The sequence below is a fragment of the Rissa tridactyla genome, chromosome 15, assembly GCF_028500815.1.
Source record: "Rissa tridactyla isolate bRisTri1 chromosome 15, bRisTri1.patW.cur.20221130, whole genome shotgun sequence".
NCBI lineage: Eukaryota > Metazoa > Chordata > Aves > Charadriiformes > Laridae > Rissa > Rissa tridactyla.
In genome coordinates, this window is record NC_071480.1 from 10148370 (window position 1) to 10165773 (window position 17404).

The 17404-nt window shown below is 34.8% G+C and overlaps 1 protein-coding gene across 8 annotated transcripts in view; it reads left to right on the plus strand.

The window, feature by feature from the left end:
* STXBP4 (syntaxin binding protein 4) overlaps positions 1–17404 on the plus strand; it is a 77295-nt gene that overhangs the window by 11468 nt on the left and 48423 nt on the right. For all 8 annotated transcript variants that reach the window (XM_054221665.1, XM_054221663.1, XM_054221662.1 and 5 more), the window contains 13 exons: positions 125–194; positions 1060–1134; positions 3364–3449; positions 4147–4276; positions 4846–4978; positions 7092–7198; positions 7624–7807; positions 8808–8886; positions 11705–11787; positions 12278–12374; positions 13770–13882; positions 14554–14640; positions 16176–16241. In XM_054221665.1, coding sequence (XP_054077640.1) covers positions 125–194; positions 1060–1134; positions 3364–3449; positions 4147–4276; positions 4846–4978; positions 7092–7198; positions 7624–7807; positions 8808–8886; positions 11705–11787; positions 12278–12374; positions 13770–13882; positions 14554–14640; positions 16176–16241 — 1310 coding nt within the window. The remainder of the gene's footprint in view (positions 1–124; positions 195–1059; positions 1135–3363; positions 3450–4146; positions 4277–4845; positions 4979–7091; positions 7199–7623; positions 7808–8807; positions 8887–11704; positions 11788–12277; positions 12375–13769; positions 13883–14553; positions 14641–16175; positions 16242–17404) is intronic.

The window sequence follows — 17404 nt, forward strand, 5'->3', positions numbered from 1 at the left end:
TGTTAAAAGTCATAATGTTATTTATTGCATTAGATCACATAAAATTGAAAGAAAAAGCCCAGTTTTGTTGCCATGATATAATATGTTCACCATTTTCTTGTTGATTCATGCATTTTACAACCAGGCCGTTTGCTCACTGGTGACCTAATTTTGGATGTCAATGGAGAAAACTTAATTGGAGTAACCAATGAAAGGTACGTTTGTATTCATTACTAAATGTTTATTAGAGCTTGGAATATTATATGGGGTTTTTTTGGACATTATGGACCACTGATGAGAAGAGCACGCCACCACTGGGGTCCCTGGAGTTCAGCTGGCAATTAATTTATTCTATAAATCTAATTCAGCAAAACCATCGTGGAAAAATGACAGGACTTTATATGCTTTTATAATGACAGAATAAGCTAGTTTCTTAATGATGTAGATTATAGAATGTATGTGAAAAGAGCATTAAAACATATTAAGCTGTTAAAATATTTTTATATCTATCTGTTGGTTCAATACCGGTGAATGTAAACAAGGCAGCCAGGAAGTATCATTGCAATGGGGCAACGAAGGAGAAATTGTTTAGAAAAGTCTGTAGAATATGTTGGATGTTTTCTGTAGCTGGATCACCAGAAATCAATGCAGCTTGGTGTTGGAGATGTAGATTTAAAATTCAACGAAAAACCACAGTATATATTGCTGAGGGAAATCCTGAGCAATGAGGCGTGCCCGAGCGGCAGTGTTTCTCTGGAGCAGGCTGTTGATCCTGAAGGATGCCCAGGAAGGCAGTGGGATGGACCAAGGGGAGATGGGGACAAAAGGGAAGGGAAAGAGAGGGCAATCCCAGTTTATTCCTGTCACCAGGCACAGGCTCACCCCAGTCCGCCTTTCGCTCAGTTCTCCAGTGCTTAATTTGGGTTCTGCTGCTGGCAAGCTTTTTTCTCTGTACCTGGCAGTCAAAATTATGAACTACATTAAGAACTTGTTCGTTTTCCTGCTCTTTTAGCATTACTCACCATGTACTTCTTGACAGCACCCTGGTATACTTATTTGGCTGGTTTTCCCCCCTTCTAGGGCTGTTGACATCTTACGAACAGCATCAGCGTCTAATCACATGTCTCTGCTAGTTGCCAGAGATGAAGAAGCAAAGTAAGAGAAAAATAAAACATTGTTTTAACCTCAAAACTAATAAAAAGTCAAGACTATATCGAAGGTTGGGTGGGCGGGCTTCCATGTATTTTTCTTTCAGATTAGTTTTAATCACAAAATTGCACCACGTTACGTTTTTCTGTATTATTTGATACCAATTCATTCTGAGACTATTTGCATCCATTGAAGTAGCAAGCTCAGGCCAATTTCAGTTTAATGAGAAGGACTGAAATGTTATGTTACCAGCTAATGCGACTGAAAACTATTTGCTGTGATAATTTTTTTTAATATTTCTCACATTTTAAAATAATAAAAATTGAGGAGTATGTTAGATCAACAGTACCACAGAACTGCATGATTTAAGCTGGTCTTGCTGTCTGAAATAAGGCAGATTTAGTTATTGTTTCCCCTCAGAAGTTTGCTTTTCAATCTGTAATAAGCTTTAAATTTGTTTGGATAAGTAGGTTAAACCGTTCACTGCAGCAGGTAGTCCAAAAACATCCATTGTAAGGACATCTGTGTTAAATATTGCATTAACCTTGCTGTTCAAAGTTAAGCATATAAACCAATATTGGCAGAGAATCATCAGAAATCCTAGGATCCAGGTCTGTGTCCCCTTTTGATTTAAATCTCTGGAGGAAATGGCTTTTATGTAACCATATTTGATAATCGTTGCAAGAGTATCTAACTGCTGTTATTTGCCTTTCCTGGGATGTTCCACTTACAGAATAATCTCTCCGTAAGGGAATTTTCTCTAAATTCCTTTAGCCTTTTTCCAATTTAAGCTTCCTTTTTCTGCTCCTTTATTTTTTGTATTTGGCAGACATTTGAATCACTGTGTAGCCTCCGATCTCTCCTTTTTTCAGACTGCCTAGATACATGCGAGGTCCACTCTTAATCTGCTTTTATCTAAAGCATACTGACCTAGTTCCTCTAAACTCCTTGAATAATTAAAATCCATCAGTCCTTGTACCGTTCTGGTGGTATGCCCAAAGGCCTGTGCAGAATTTGCCACTGAATACGGTCCCTCACTCAGACGCCTGTGAATTAATATCTTGTGACTGTACATTCCTGTGCTAAAAGTTTATTTGATTTACACTCAACTGTGTTAATGTGTGTTCCCTGGGTCTGGCATTAGTTCAATAAATTTTGTCATTTTTTAAAAAAATAATGCATCCAGCAGTTTTCAACAGTTCTGCGGTCACGGGAATTACTTGGGAATTACCTTCCCTGCAGTCAGTTCTCTCTCTAAGTCTGTAATATTAATTTGCTGATGTTTCTGGCTTACATCATTCTAGATTCTTTATATTTTTTTAATCTCTTGTCATTGAAGGAATCATAGCTCAGCTTATAAACATTTTTTTAAATTAGGCTGCATTCGGTATTAGATTAATCAAGAGGTTTTGTTTTCTCTTTAATGTATGTAATACAGGATGTATATCTTCGCTGCTGTTTTGCCAGTTTATTGCAGTATGATTGGTTTCTGCAAAAAACGTATCCTTCTAGTTTTTATTATTTTTTTTTAAACAGCGTGCCTGACCAAGAATTGCCCTTTATTTTATCTGTTGGGGATTTTTAAAAAAGATACTATAATTAAAAGATAAGCAAAGCCCAAGCACATACAATATTTAATATGTAATGATATTTACCTCATGTGAAATAGGCTGCAAATTTCTGAGAAAGTTAAATTGAAGTTAATAATTTGCATCTGTTTCACTCATTCTTGAATGATTAATAAATACTTCTTCTGTCCTCTTTTATGAGGTGCCACAGCTTTGTTTGCCAGTCTATTCTGGGTTCTTTTTCAGTATAGTAGAACTAAAAGCGTTCTTTAAAAATAGGAGTGTACTATGGGTATATTATCGGATTCCTTCTAATACAAATAACTTGTTCTGGACCTAAGTAATACCACTGTCTTATTATCTGAAGTTGACTCGAATTACAATTTTTTAAAGTTTTTAAATCCAGGGTAAAGAGAAGTAATAATTAAACTTTTCTACCAATAGTCCATTTCATTCATAGTTTATTGCTATTCCATCCTTATCCTCTGTACTACATTATCTTTTTCTTGCCGCTTCCCAACATTTGACAGGACTTTTCCTCTTTCAGTTGAGGTTAAACTTCCTTCTCTGAGAAGGGTAACCATTCAGTAGAAACGGTAGCAGATTTCAGAGGGTGCATTTAAACTACTGCCAAATCCTGATGGGGAGCATCTTTTTATTGCCACAGGAAAGAATTTCTTGACCTGATGGATAAGTATGGCTCTCACAGCGACACCAGCTCTGCAAGAAGTTCTCCAACACAACTGTTAGCTGGTGAGAGATTGCTTTCTAGCCTGGCGTAATCCTGTAGAACAACAGTCAGACTTTGGTGGGGTAGAAGCTAGTACTTAAAACTCTCCTCATTTTGTGGAAGGGTATATTGGGGGAAGTGACTGAAAGTCAAGCAAAACCCATGTGTTTACTTAGACTTTAACATTTAGTTTGTAGTCTAAACACATAACTTGACAGGTTTGTGCATCAGTTTCCCCGATTCTTAAAGTAAATATACTACCACCTACTTTCAGCAATTCTAATTCATGAATAATGTGAGAAGTATTTGGTATTTGTAGACTAAATGTACCATAATATTTCAAAGTACTAATAAAAATTTGAACTAGAATACCATAAATTCTAATCCTCCTGGAACTGTTGTCTAATTAGGATGCCTTTATATAGCATGACTGATTATTCAGTTAAGATTATTTTTGCACCCAGTTTGAAAAAAAAATCATCACTTGCTGTGTTTTTACTCCTGAATTACTCCTGGAAAGAATTACTCCTGGAACCCTGGGTGGCTTACAATTCTTAGCTGTGTAGACTTAAGCTTTCTTTTGGTTATTGGATTGCTTGTAGTTTGTCTGTTTTCTAACATGAAAATAGTCCTACTGGACTCTTCTTAGATCAGTTGAAACTTTATGCTTTTTCCCATATGTGTGTTTTATTTCTTCTTTTCGTTGTTTCTTTTCTTAAGCAAAATCTACAGACAGTGCTTCTTCCGGCTCATCCTCAAGGTCACAGAGTCCTCAGTTGCATCCAAAGGATAATCTCACAACCGTCAGCAGAAATAATTGTGTCCCAGCACCACCCCCAAAGCTTGCAAAGTAATTTCCAAAACTGACTGTAACTCTCTTGTGTGAGCCATAGAAAATGGTGTATTTGGCCGCTCAGGAATATTTTGTGTTGAGCACTAGAGGTTGAACTTTTTATTTTCTTTTCAATCCTGTAAGTTATAATACTATTGATATTGCAAATTTTCAGTTTTAATAAAGTATTTTTCTCATTTATTTATTGTTTACATGATAGAAGTAGATTAATCAGTGTCTTAATTTGATCTTAGTGTCTCCTAATGAATTGATGCCTCTGGTTTATGTGTACCTACGTCCTCCCATAAGCCTTGGATAGATATAGTAGAGAGAAGCTATTATTCTTTTAAAATAATGTATCAGTTCTTTCTCTAATTGCCAGAAGTAACAACTGAAGTTGCTGGTTTTGTAGTAAGTAGGCAGTGTAATGTTTGAACATTGAGATTAAACGTCCACCATTTCTGTTTGTTGCTGTAATACGTATTTGTGAAATCAGTAAGATAAAGATACTACGTCACTTCAGTCTTTATTAGAGTATCTAGTTCTGTGAAGTAATTATAATTGTCTTTTTTCCTTTCTCTTTGTAGGGATAGTGCATTTCAGATTATCTCTATTTGCAAAGAAACAAGCCTAGGTTTGAATATTGTAGGAGGAATTGACAGGAATGAAGGGCCTTTGGTATATATTCAAGAAATTATCCCTGGTGGTGACTGTCATAAGGTAAAGAACTTGTTTCCCTCAGTCTACCTGTATTTTTGCCTTTATTTACTACCTACTTCAGTATTTGATACATACAGTTATATTTTAAATGCAAATTTTGTTTGTGTTTCTGTGTGCTTTCTCTTTAAAGAGAATTATCTCATTACACCATGGCATGGTTACATGGTAATGAAAATTATTCATGAGTTCATTTGAGGTAAATAAGAATCTTGTTCCCCAGTTTACGTATGAGAAAGTAAGAAATCAACTTCTTTAAGAGGCTGCATGATGCAAGATAAGTCAGCACGGGTGGGACAGAGCTACAGATTGCATCTCTTTTTTTTCTTGTCCATTCAAAAAATCCTTCTTCCTTTAGACTTAGTTTAGGTGGATCCTTGCAGTTGGAAAGTATTGTGTAGGCAAATTAGAATAAAAAATATTCTGATCGTGCAGACTAATAAAATGTATGAATCAGTACTGATTACCGTTTTCGTTTATGACAAATGCAATATGTAAATCAGGAGGGTTTGTCAGTTTTAAAAAAGAAATAAGTAACAGAACTGGCTGATTCAAGTACACAAAACTGTTTATCCAAGCGTCTCCTTTTCCATCCAGAGTTGTGATGTGTAGATAAACCGTGTTTTCCCTCTTGCAAAGCAAGAGGGCATGAGTTAATTTGAAGAGCAATGAATTTGCCCCAAAATAGTCTATAACTATTTGTGGCTGAATTTTTGTAGATTAAGGTTAATCCCAAAATGCCAAGGTGGAAGGAAAAAATGCAATGTTTCTCCAGGACTTCTTTTAGTAGATAAATGGTAAATAAGATAAATTCTTCTTTTGTTTTCTTCTATTTTGTTGTGGCTTCTAAAACGTTTTTCTCATTGTAAACATATAATTTAAAGCCCATTATACATAATCAACAGACAGAGTGAGCCATTAATTTGTAGTAGGTTCTAGTATTAGCAATATTAGAGGTAATTTATCAATCTTGGTTGTCCTGTTTGAGAAACTTAAGTAGGAAGCATATTTGAATCTCTGCCGCATGAGGGCAGCATTGAAAAGGATATCCTTTTATAGGCTGGATGCAAGCGAAATAAAAGATCTACAACTTTTTTCTTTAATCAAAACTGAAACATTAAGTGACAAAAAAAGGAGTAAAGTGCTATCAAAGGTTTGAAATAACATGACTAAAATCATGGTATATGGGTATTAATATGTAAAATCATACTGGTCTTCAAAAGATATTTTACATATTTCCTGTTTCCTATATATCTTCTTCTGTACAGTTTGTTTCACATGGTCAGATTGATTCTGTGATGAATTTCTTAAGAGCCGAAGAACGTAGATGTGTTATGTGTAATTTAATGTGTATTACATTAGACAAATGTCATAACTAACTCTGTAACCATAGGGAGTTATATGAATTTTCAGTTAAATTATTGAGGCTTCTTTTAAAATGTGAGTAAAGAAAGCTTAATCTTAGTATGAAATCTATCCTAGCACGTCTAAAGTCTTGTCTTACAGTCTTTAAGACAGAAATGTGATACGCTTCTGTATTGGTAGAAAGTTTGCACTGAATAATTCAACAGAAGCACAAAGTTGACGATATTATTTCTATCATGGTTTTGATTGGTGAATTCCTAATAAACTAATCTGGTTTTCTCATTAAGATTAATATGGCTAGTAAATGCCTGAAGAGTCCCATGTATAGCCAAGAGCATTGGTTTTGAAATACAAATTAATCCAGCTCACAGCTGAATTAATTAGTAAAGAAGCTTCCCATAGTCCGATGCATTGGTACTCCTTGCTGGAAAAATTACTATCTGGGTTGGTTTGTTTGGTTTTTTTTAACAGAAATATGCATCTTGGTCCAAATTTCTTCTTTACACAGCATCTGAGATCCATTCTGTCTGATGAGGCTTTTGTGATGAGCGCTGTCATGGTGATTAAATGATCGTTTGATCCACTGTTTATTTCTGTAAGATTGTCAGGCAAAGTGTATAGCCATTCTTGGTATTTCTTGTCTTAACAGATCCAAAGGAACATGTTTAAGGGCTGTGATTATACAGTTCTTTCATAGTGCTAGCAATTAATATAAAATTTGTAGGTTTGATTTTTTTATTTGTTGTGTTAGGATGGACGATTGAAGCCTGGAGATCAACTCGTATCCATAAACAAAGAGTCAATGATTGGTGTCTCCTATGAAGAGGCAAAAAGTATAATCAACAGAACAAAGACGAGGTATCTGTTACTGTCAAACAGCTAACCCTCCAAAATGGTTTATCATACAATATTTATGATTAAATTAATGTGAAATGTCTTGTCATGTACATTTAGAGGAAATGCAAGGGATATGAATGTTTTTGAAATATTCCATTGCAATATTATTTCGTAGAAAAAAACTGAAATGCACCGTTTAGACCTGTAAAATTGTGTGATACTTTCATTCCTTTCAAAAGAAAAAACAGAACAAACCCCAAAACCACAGTATTTGCCTTTTTTAATGATGGGCCATAGAAAATCCTTTTAGAAAAATAAATAAATAAAATCACACACAGTGTTTGGGAACATGTAATTTTTGCAAGAGTACTGTATAATCTTATTAACAGTATATTATACAATATGTTGTAACGTTTAATTAAATTAAAATTTAATTTTAATTTTAGGTGTGAAAATTTTTGGGAGATAGCCTTTATTAGACAAAAAAATATTCCCGGTTATTCAGAGAATCTGCAACGTCCTTCCAGCCTGTTAACGTCTTCTGTAGCATATGGAGAGCAACAGGCTGCAGTACTTGGTTCTCTTGCATCTCCTAATGGGAAGCCTGTTTCAGCGCTCACTCCAAATGCTGTGAGTATACTCGTTACTCCGCTTAGTATAAAGTGAGCAAATGATACAGTTATTTTAATTCAGTTTCCATTATAGTAAGAAAATGACTGGCTCTTTTTCCTGCACAATATTAATTCTTTGGAATATCAAGACTTTTCCAGAAAACATGTTGCATAACGGTAGAGTAAACCACACTGATGAGAGGAATAAGAGTATTAGTTGACCTGTGGTAAGAAAGCAAATCAAATAAAATAAGCATTAGCTGTGTTCTTAGATACAAAGTTCTCCTTACAGTTTCTCTAGGGAGTAAGGTTTCAGAATGAGATATATATAGTTATATATTTCAGAGATACTCCCTGATTACCACATATGTGTGAGTACAGTACAATCTCACAAGTTACACTTCCACCATGATGATGAGATTTTTGCTTAAAAATGAGACTCCTAGAAGAACGTGGGGTTTTTCACCCTTTCTTTCAGCTAAGCAGCGATTGTTGTTTTAATTCATACAGCTCACCATTAGTGTAATGAACTAATGTTGACCATAAGAAAGTAGATTTTAAACCTACTCTATTATTTCAATTTTTCAAAAAAACATTTTCAATTTATTGCGTTTTTTAACTAAATAAAGTATTGTCTTTGAACAAGGAAGAATAAAATGTTCTATGTTAAACACAAAGTGGAAACATTTGTACTTAAAATTCTTGCCCGTTTTTCTTTCCTGTTAGAGATATAAACATTGAAACAGGTTCTCTAGAGATGCTGTACTATCTTATCTATGACGATATTCAAAACCTAACTAAGGTTTTGATAAGGCCCTGATCTAAGTTTTTTGAATGGCGTTCCTTCTCACCACCACCCACGCCTTCCATTTTCTTCTAGGGTTGTTTTTATCTATCAAGCCCAATTTCTCCCTCTGGTCTTCCTTCCTCTCCCTTTCTTTTACGCTAATGTGTATTTCTTCTTCGGCTTGTGATCTGCTTTAAAATGGTATTTCATGGCTTTTGATTTTCTTTCATAGATGGAAACTGGAGACAAGATGGGAGACCAATCTCCAATTACTTCTCTAGACAGCTGTCCTATTGATGTGTCTGCCGCTGGTAAATGCTGATTTAATTCCCTGCCACCTTTTTTTTCTTCAATAACTGTCATACAGAAAATAGTACATAGTGAGACTCAGTAGTCTTTAAAAAAAGGAATATTGCACATTTTTGTAGTACTAAATAAAGGACTGAGATCAATGGATTGTTTAGTAGCTTCTGTCAAATATAACTTACATTGTCTTTAACAAACAGCTGAAACCAAACAAAGAAGAGTGATCACAACATTTGCTATACAGCAGTAATGATAATAGACTCAGTAGAAACCAGATAATGAAGACTCACATATAGATCAAGATTAGGTTGCCATAGAAACTGTGCTTTCTTGATTTAATGAAATTCTGTGGATGTATACTGCTTGCACTTTTTTCTTTTAAAAAAATCAGGGCAGCATATTGGAAGGATAGAAATAACACGCGGACCTCTAACAGTTTTTCAATTAATAACAAATACAATATATATGTGTATATTTATATTTGAGAGTCATGACATTCAAACAAAAGCAATAGTCACTTTGATCATATCTCAAAATATATAGTTTGAAAACAACACTAAGGGAAAATAGAGGTTGTAGAATTTGATCAGAATCAAATCTGAGCTGAAGAATTGTAATTCTTTTGGGAAACAAATATGTGTTGTATTTACAAACAGTGAAAATGTAGTAATCTGACATAATAATGAGAGTCTCGATTGGCACAGTAAAATAACTGATTCATTTCTGTATTTCTATATGAAGACCTGAACCATATTCTTTTGCCTCAGGCAGTAGTAACAAAGTATAACCTATGCTTCTCAACTTGATCTCTAATATACTGAGAAGAGGAAAGACAAAGATGCAGGATGTGATTCATTCTAGATGTTGCTCCACTGATGTTATTTAAATTGTACCTGCATTTATTATGGTCCATATTAGATATCCTAATTCTAAATGAAACGCTCTCCACATTGCAAATCTGACCAGTTGGCTTCCTTCCTTGAAGGGTGAGCTGACTGAACATGAACTTCTGAAACTAGAAAGGTTGAATACACCTGGAGTGTAATGATCACACAGTTTTTTCATATTGATCTTGAAAAACACCAGAACTAAATCAGATGAACAAGACAAAAGGATATTTTTTAATATATTCAGAATATAAGACTCTTGTTAATGTAATGCAATGCACAGGAGCATCGTTGTTGCTTAAAGAGACCAAGAAGGCCACGGTTTCTTAACATGAGTAACATAGCTAGTAGAGTGGAAAGCAGAAATACTTGCAGCTCCAGTTTGTACTGTTCCTTGTCATTTTTCATTTTAGTCTTATTTAATAGCGCATCCTTAGTCAAAGCTGCCATTTCTCACGTGCTGCCCTCTTACTAGGATAACCTTTCAAGGATAACCTTGAAAAATTACAGTAGCTCTTAGATTATTTTTTTAAATGCTGTAAGAAAAATCAGCATAATTTTGAGAAATTCTTGCACAAACTCATACACAAGGCTTTTTCATTCTGAGTTGAAAGGAAGTGTGCCAATTCAGCTGAGGTTTTAGCCCACTGTCTTCAGAATTTAATATAGCTTGTGAGAGGTGTTAGTGTCAGAGATTTTCAAGATGTTTTGGTTTATGCTTTTGGCATATAAAGAGAATGTAAATTACTTTGAGCTTGGAAACAGATATGCTGTGAAAATGAGAAAAAAAAAGAAAAAGAATTCTATGTAATTCCTTCTGTTCCTTTAGAGAGAATCTCAAACTGCAAGATCCTTTAGTTTTCAAATGTTGGTTTTGATTTCGGCACCTCTCTGGTCCATTAATGAAATAATGAATTAAGATCTAAATTACATTTATGAATAATAAATGCAAACAAGTATTCCATTTTCTTCTGCAAAAAATAAGCCAATGAACTTGCTGCATTTACACACATCTAAAATTCAAAGAAACCAATAGTTAACTGTTCTTTTGCCTACAGTCTGTGATCAAAGGCTTCCAAAGGTTGCTGCTTCTTGTGTTGTATCCGCAGGTGTGTCTGAAACATGACAAAGCTGTGACTGCATTTCTCAAGTTCCATTAAAACTAAACGTGCACACCAAAAGAAAAAAGCAATTATTCTGAAATCTTGCATATGGACTGATTAGTACTGCTAGCTTCTTTTCGTTTCCTCAGCTTAATCATTTGTGTATGTTGGAAATAAAGTAGATGCACCATAAGCTATTAGTGTAACTAGCTAAAATTACGCAAACTTGTATTTCTGAGTGAAAGGGGAGAGGAGAGGATGATGGGTGATGGCTTGATTGGTGGTAGTTCTTGGAAAAGAGTTCCTCTCCAGGAACAAATACTGAGGAACCTGCTGGAATTCAGGGTAAGCTACCTCCACACAGCCCTTAGTTGGCAACAGGTCATTCCCTCCCTTTCCACAGAGTTTTCCAGATCAGTAGATATGCTTTTGGGAACTGTTGATTATGCTGAGGTTGTGTCTTGAAGGTCTTAGAATTCACAAGTGTGTTTCCCCTTCTGTTTCCAGAGTAAACGTGTCTCTCTGAGTGAAAATACCACAAGTGTAAGCCATGTGCTTGATGGATCACTCAGAATTATTCCTGGTTTCTTTCTGCTAATTTGATACTTGTCACTTTTTGGTGTGAAAAAATAGTTTAAGTGATTGATACACATAGATTTTGTTTATTGCAATTATGTTCTTTTTTTAAAAAAAGGCAATCTAAATATTAACAGTTAATTGTGGCAAGCCCGTATTTAGCTGGCATCCATTTGATGAGCAGATCTTCAGAACAAATTTTTCACAGCAATAGTTACAACTGTATCATTATTTAATTTTTATTTTTTATTTCTTAGTTATTGCCCCCAGCCAGAATGATGATTATGAGCTGCAAGGAAGAAACTCTACTATTCGTCTGAAAGCGGAAAAGCTGGAGAGGGTAAATACTTACAATCGTTTGAGTTTTCCTTTCTCCCCCTTCATGGTGCATGTAAAATATCTAGAGAATATTTCTAGGTTGACAAACTTTAAGGTATAAATTATACCTCAAATTTTCTATTTTAATAGGTCTTTCAGGTTGCAGGCCAATATTTCATTTTATGTATTGGGCAAATTACTGGTTTTGTTAATCTAATTACTGATTAACTCTTCTGGGAATCTGAACATCCCTCAGGATTTTTAAGGCAGTTATTAAGGACAAAGGGGTTTGCTTATTACACTCATCTATATTCAAGGTTAAATACTATCTGAACACCTCTCAATTAGAAGGAAAAGTCACAGAGTGGCTCTGGAATAAAAGTGTTGTCAGTGAGAGTGTACTGTGATACAAAGGCTCTTTGAAGTGTAGCTCTTTAATCACTCCCCTATGTCCCTGCAGTCATTATCCCTAGTCCTTTTTTTTTTCTCCAAAATAAGTTTTCTCCTTCCAGGCATTGAATTATCTTGGGATTCAGCCCACAGATGAACAGCAGCAAGCCCTAAGGCAGCAACTTCAGAAAGATTCTAAAGGAACAGTGTCTTTTGGAGGTAATAATCTGTTAATTACCATGGAAAATAATGAAATGTAGGAATATAGAAATAACAGATAATAACCATTAATATATTTTCTGTCAGTATTGGGTTGCTACTGCAAATAAAATGATACTTTAAGGCAAAAATTTATTCTACTGTATAAAAGTAAGCTTGGAATTTTTGAAACTAAGCAAATCACAAATTTATCCAATTTGCAGCAGCCTTGTGAAACTTTTGATTTTGTACTCACAAATTCCTAAATTTTTGCCTTGGCAATAGGGTACTGTAATTGTTCCAGAAATTACTTGGGAGAGGACTGATGGTTAAAGAGACCTCGTGAAGCATTATTGATGGATTATTTAACTTGCTTAATTTGTGCAATTTAATTTTGAAGCAAGAACATTTTAACTGATGCATATAGAAAGAGATTTACATGGAGGCCATCATGGTTCTTCTTTTAGCTAAACCTGATTCTGATGGGGATGAGTTGCTTCTGTTGGTTATGACAATTTTGGTAGGTGACACTAACAATTTAAGAATATTTGTCATAAACTGTGAGACATATGATAGTTCTGATGCTAAAACTGATGGAAATTTCACTTTTGCTAAAGTTTACGAAAAAAGGCATAAAGTGCTAGTATATGAAAAATAATTTCTTGTATTTAACCTTCTGAAAAGACCCTGCATTTGTCAAGTACCTATCTATTCAAGTATCTATCAAGAAACATTCTGGATCTTCCATCAGATTTTACACGGTGTAAACAAACTGACATTTATATTTCCACTTTTCTCCCATACTGTAGCAGAATATTTTTTTTATGCGTTCAAAATGAATGGGTAATCCAAGCCATGTTGACTGAGATTGCTGTAGTGTTTTTATTTAAAACTTTCAACTTGGTCAACACCAATTTTACTACATCTTTATCAGGGGTTTAAAGGACCTGCAAAGGAAACTATGAGCTGAGAGCTATCGCAATTTTTTCTCTCTTCCTGACTCCACTAAGGTCAATTCACTGGGAAAGGCAGGTGTATACCAGGGATGCAGATTTCTTTTAATTTTTCACAGGGATCTGGCAATGTAGAGCATCTCTAACCAGGTGCTTTCAAGGTGAACTTCACACTCCCTTTTGTTTTCTTTTCTCCTCCACAACTCGACTTAGGGGTATTTCATCCCAAGACCTGTTTTAAACATTTTTGTTCTTATTTTTACCAGCCGCTTCTGTTCAGATAGGTGTGTCTGACAAAATTGTAGATTAATTATATATTCCTTTAGAAAACTTATGGAGGGCAGACAGTGCATTTATAAAGGATAGACATACATTGTGATATTAGTAGTTGTGTTGCATCTAGTGAAACTGCTACTAAACTGAACTTGTGGACTACAGCAACAAAATCTAAACTGTTTTTTAGATTTCGTTGAAGTTTCAAGGAATCTCTTCTCTATGCAATTGAATGCAACGGATGGTGGCCAAAAATCTGTAGCATTTGGTGTCAGTGAAATGGCCGGCTTACTGGATTCAAAGGTAAAATGTGTGCCTGTACGGTGTTCATCGGTTGGGAGGAGATTATTGGAGAGCTTATTATATGTAAGATGACTCCAGATCTTGGGCAGATGTTTAGTATAGCTCCGTATCATGGTGTTCTGTAAGATAACCTAGTTTCTGTGAAGCTTTTTAAAGCAACCTACTTTGCAGAAAGCAATTCGCGTAATTATGTTGTGATTTGTTGTAAGTACGGACAACTGATTTACTGAGGTTTCTTCATGGAATACATACGGCTACTACCTGTGTGAGTGATAAATGAGTATTAGGCCCAGTGATTTGAACTACTGCTACAATGAAAATCACTTTATTCTAGAGGTGTCCTTAAGAAAGAAAGAGCATTTGCAGCATAGGAATACTATAATAAAATTATGAATTATTTAAAACACTGAAGAAAATGGGCTGTGTTGTATTCTTGGTACTTTAAAAATACTGTTATTAATCCTTTTTAATAGGAAAAATAATTGTTCCTTTGAAAGATAAGTTGGTCAGAATTTTCTTAAACATTTTTAGTATTTTCAGAACTTTAAATTATTTTAAAATTAAGATTATCCTCTAATTTTATTAACAAGACCTTTTAAGATTAGATGTTAAAGAATATGGAAGATGCGGTTGGTCATACATTCTAACCCTACCTATTTAAATACACACAGTTTGTAACCTCTGATTCTTCGGAGGATGACATGGAAAGACTTAAGAAGGAAAGAAATGAAGCGTTAAAAGAAATGAGTAAATTAAAGGTAATAATTAATTTTTATTTGCTTTAAATTATTCAAGAGACTAGCTTCTTTTTGAGTGTATAAGTAATTTGCTGGTTTTCTTTTGAATTTTATTTGCAATTTTTGATTAATAAATAAAAAGGCAGAGCAACCAGTCCTAATTATGTTTGAAGATTGTATGTTTACAATATATTGCTGGAGACCATGAATTTTATTTGCTATACTGAATACTAATGCATTTTTTAATCTGGTTTACAGAGAAATAAGACTAAGCAGTCATTTCACAAAATGAATTTGGAGAAGAGACCGATTTGCATAGCAATTTTATTTAGCAATGTGTGATCCTAGTAACTGCAGTGTCTGAGCATATGCTAGTACTTTTGAAAGAAATCGGAACTGGAGGGTAAATTAATCTGTTTTCAAAATTAATACATATTTTCACAGACATTACAAAATACATAAGGCCTAAAGCAACAAATAAATTTATTGTTTCTTAATACCCTGGGTTATAGCCATGGTCTTATGCTCCTGAATTTCTTTTGGGAGAACTCAAAAAATTCTGGTTCTGCATTTAGCATTTCTAACTGTTGTTCTTGGACAGGACTGGAAAAATTGATCCCAGGATATAGGCAATTCTGTAAATTGCCTCCTGGTCCAAAAAAATTTGTTCTTGCTATAGATTACAAAAACATTGTACTGACATGCCCAGAGATGCGTTCTTCATTCTGTGCACAAAGATTCTTCTTCTGAAAACTTTGTGCTGAAATGAAAGAACCCGATTTACATTGAACATTGAAGTAGTGAATACTTATCACGAGTCCTTAAATTGCTGATGTCAAGAACTGGCAACGATCAATCTGTAATTGCCTCATTTCTTATACTCTTCCCTCAGCAATCTACAGTCAAATACTTGATACTGAGTGAGAAATACCCTTGGTCTGACTCAGAATGAGAATCTTTATCTTTTTATAGCACTTTCTAACTGTTAGAACTTTTAACCTTCTGAAAGTGGTGTACCTACAGGTTTCTCGTATAAGTAGGTGAGTGAAAGAATGGTTAAACATACAGTGTTGAAAACAACTTGATGAGAATATTAGGCTGTACAGCAGTCTGTTAAAGCCACAAAAATGTCTGCTCATTTGCTAGGTGGCTAGGTAACAAGAGACTTAAAATGTGTATTTTTACTTCTGTCACAGAAATATTCAGTAAATAATCCTCAGATGCTCAAGAAACTTGAACAGTATCAATGAACTCTCTGAAAAACTAAGTTTTAGAGATTAAAATTTGGTTTTATCGCAGGTTTTATAAAAGCTGTTGATTCTCATTTCCACCAGAACTGTGGAAAGGATCTGTGTTTCTGATTGTACAACTTTATTAACAGACATATGTTGTGGCCTAGAAAAAAGGTAGTTGTACAGAAGGCAGGAGTACATTGATAGAAGTTAAGTATTGCTACCTGTAGTTTTGAAAGAGCTAATTGGGTTTTAGGAATAAAAACTCTACCTCTTTCACACCTAATCATGAATTATTTCTTCCCCCCCTTTTGTTTTAAACAGGAAAAGTTGTCTGAATCTGTGAATTTACAGAAGCAGTTAACAGAGGAGCTACAAATAGTCAAGCAAGTATGTTGAAGTTTCTTAAAATATATTCTCTTTTCTTCTTTTTGCTGTTTCTTGTGGAAGGGAGAAGGGAGCACTTCTTTCTCTCTTGATGCTCGTTTAGACTGTACTTTCACACTGATTTCAACACAAAGTGGTTCAGCTGTTACTACGAAGCTTTTGATTAGAATTGGAGAATATTGATCCTTAAGTTTTTAGAGCATTAATACTTCTCTGCTGTTGAACTGAGGTAGAAACCTTAAGACAAGCTGCATCAGGTAAGTTGGATAATAATGTAGTAGTACCTTTCTGGTCTGAAGTATTCTTGAAGTGATTTTGCTGTTCTTAGGCAACAGTGTGCCCAATCTACAGTCCTAACTTTAGCTATTTTATATGTTAACCAGAGTTTTAAGAATGAAAAAATAGACACACTTGACGAATTCCACCTGGTATTTACCAGGAAAAAATGGTAGGTAGAGTTTTGTGAGGAATGTCTTGTTTCTGTCTCCATAACCATCTATCTATAATTATGAAAAAAGAAAAAATCTTTCTTATGAAATGTACCCTTCTTTTGTCTCTTAAAGGAAATTTCCAATTATAGGTAAGTCTCATGTCATTTATAGCCTGGATTCAAACCCAAGCAACTTTCCTGATTCCTGCTTCTACTGAACATCATCCCGTCAGCTCTTTTCTTCTTATGAGCTGATTCCCGTTTTTCTCTCCCCTTTTACTACACATGTTCCTTGTAGGTTTCTCATGGCTATCTGTTCCATCAGATGTCATATGTAAAAATGAAAGATACAGTTGAAAAATCTTTCCATGTACTGCTATATTAAGTTTAGGTTTTGCATTTTTGCTCATATATGTAGATTTGTTCAGCCCCCTGCATTATCATCTTTTAATTTTTGAACCTAAGAGAACTGCCTGAAAGCTTTTCCCAGTAATTTTGTGAGGTTGCCATCTGTACACTGCGGGACAGCAGGGAAATAAATTGGATTCTTTGTTGGATAAAATTTAACGAACTATGTTCCAGTGGTGCACTACATGTTCCCACTCGCTAGTGGGTGCTCAGTCTGTTGCTCTAGACCAGAGCAGACGTTCAGTCTATCATTCTAGACTAAAGCCAGTACAAAGTACAAGCCCCAAAATGCAAACAGTATGGACGCCCGGTCCTCAGCATCGTTTGA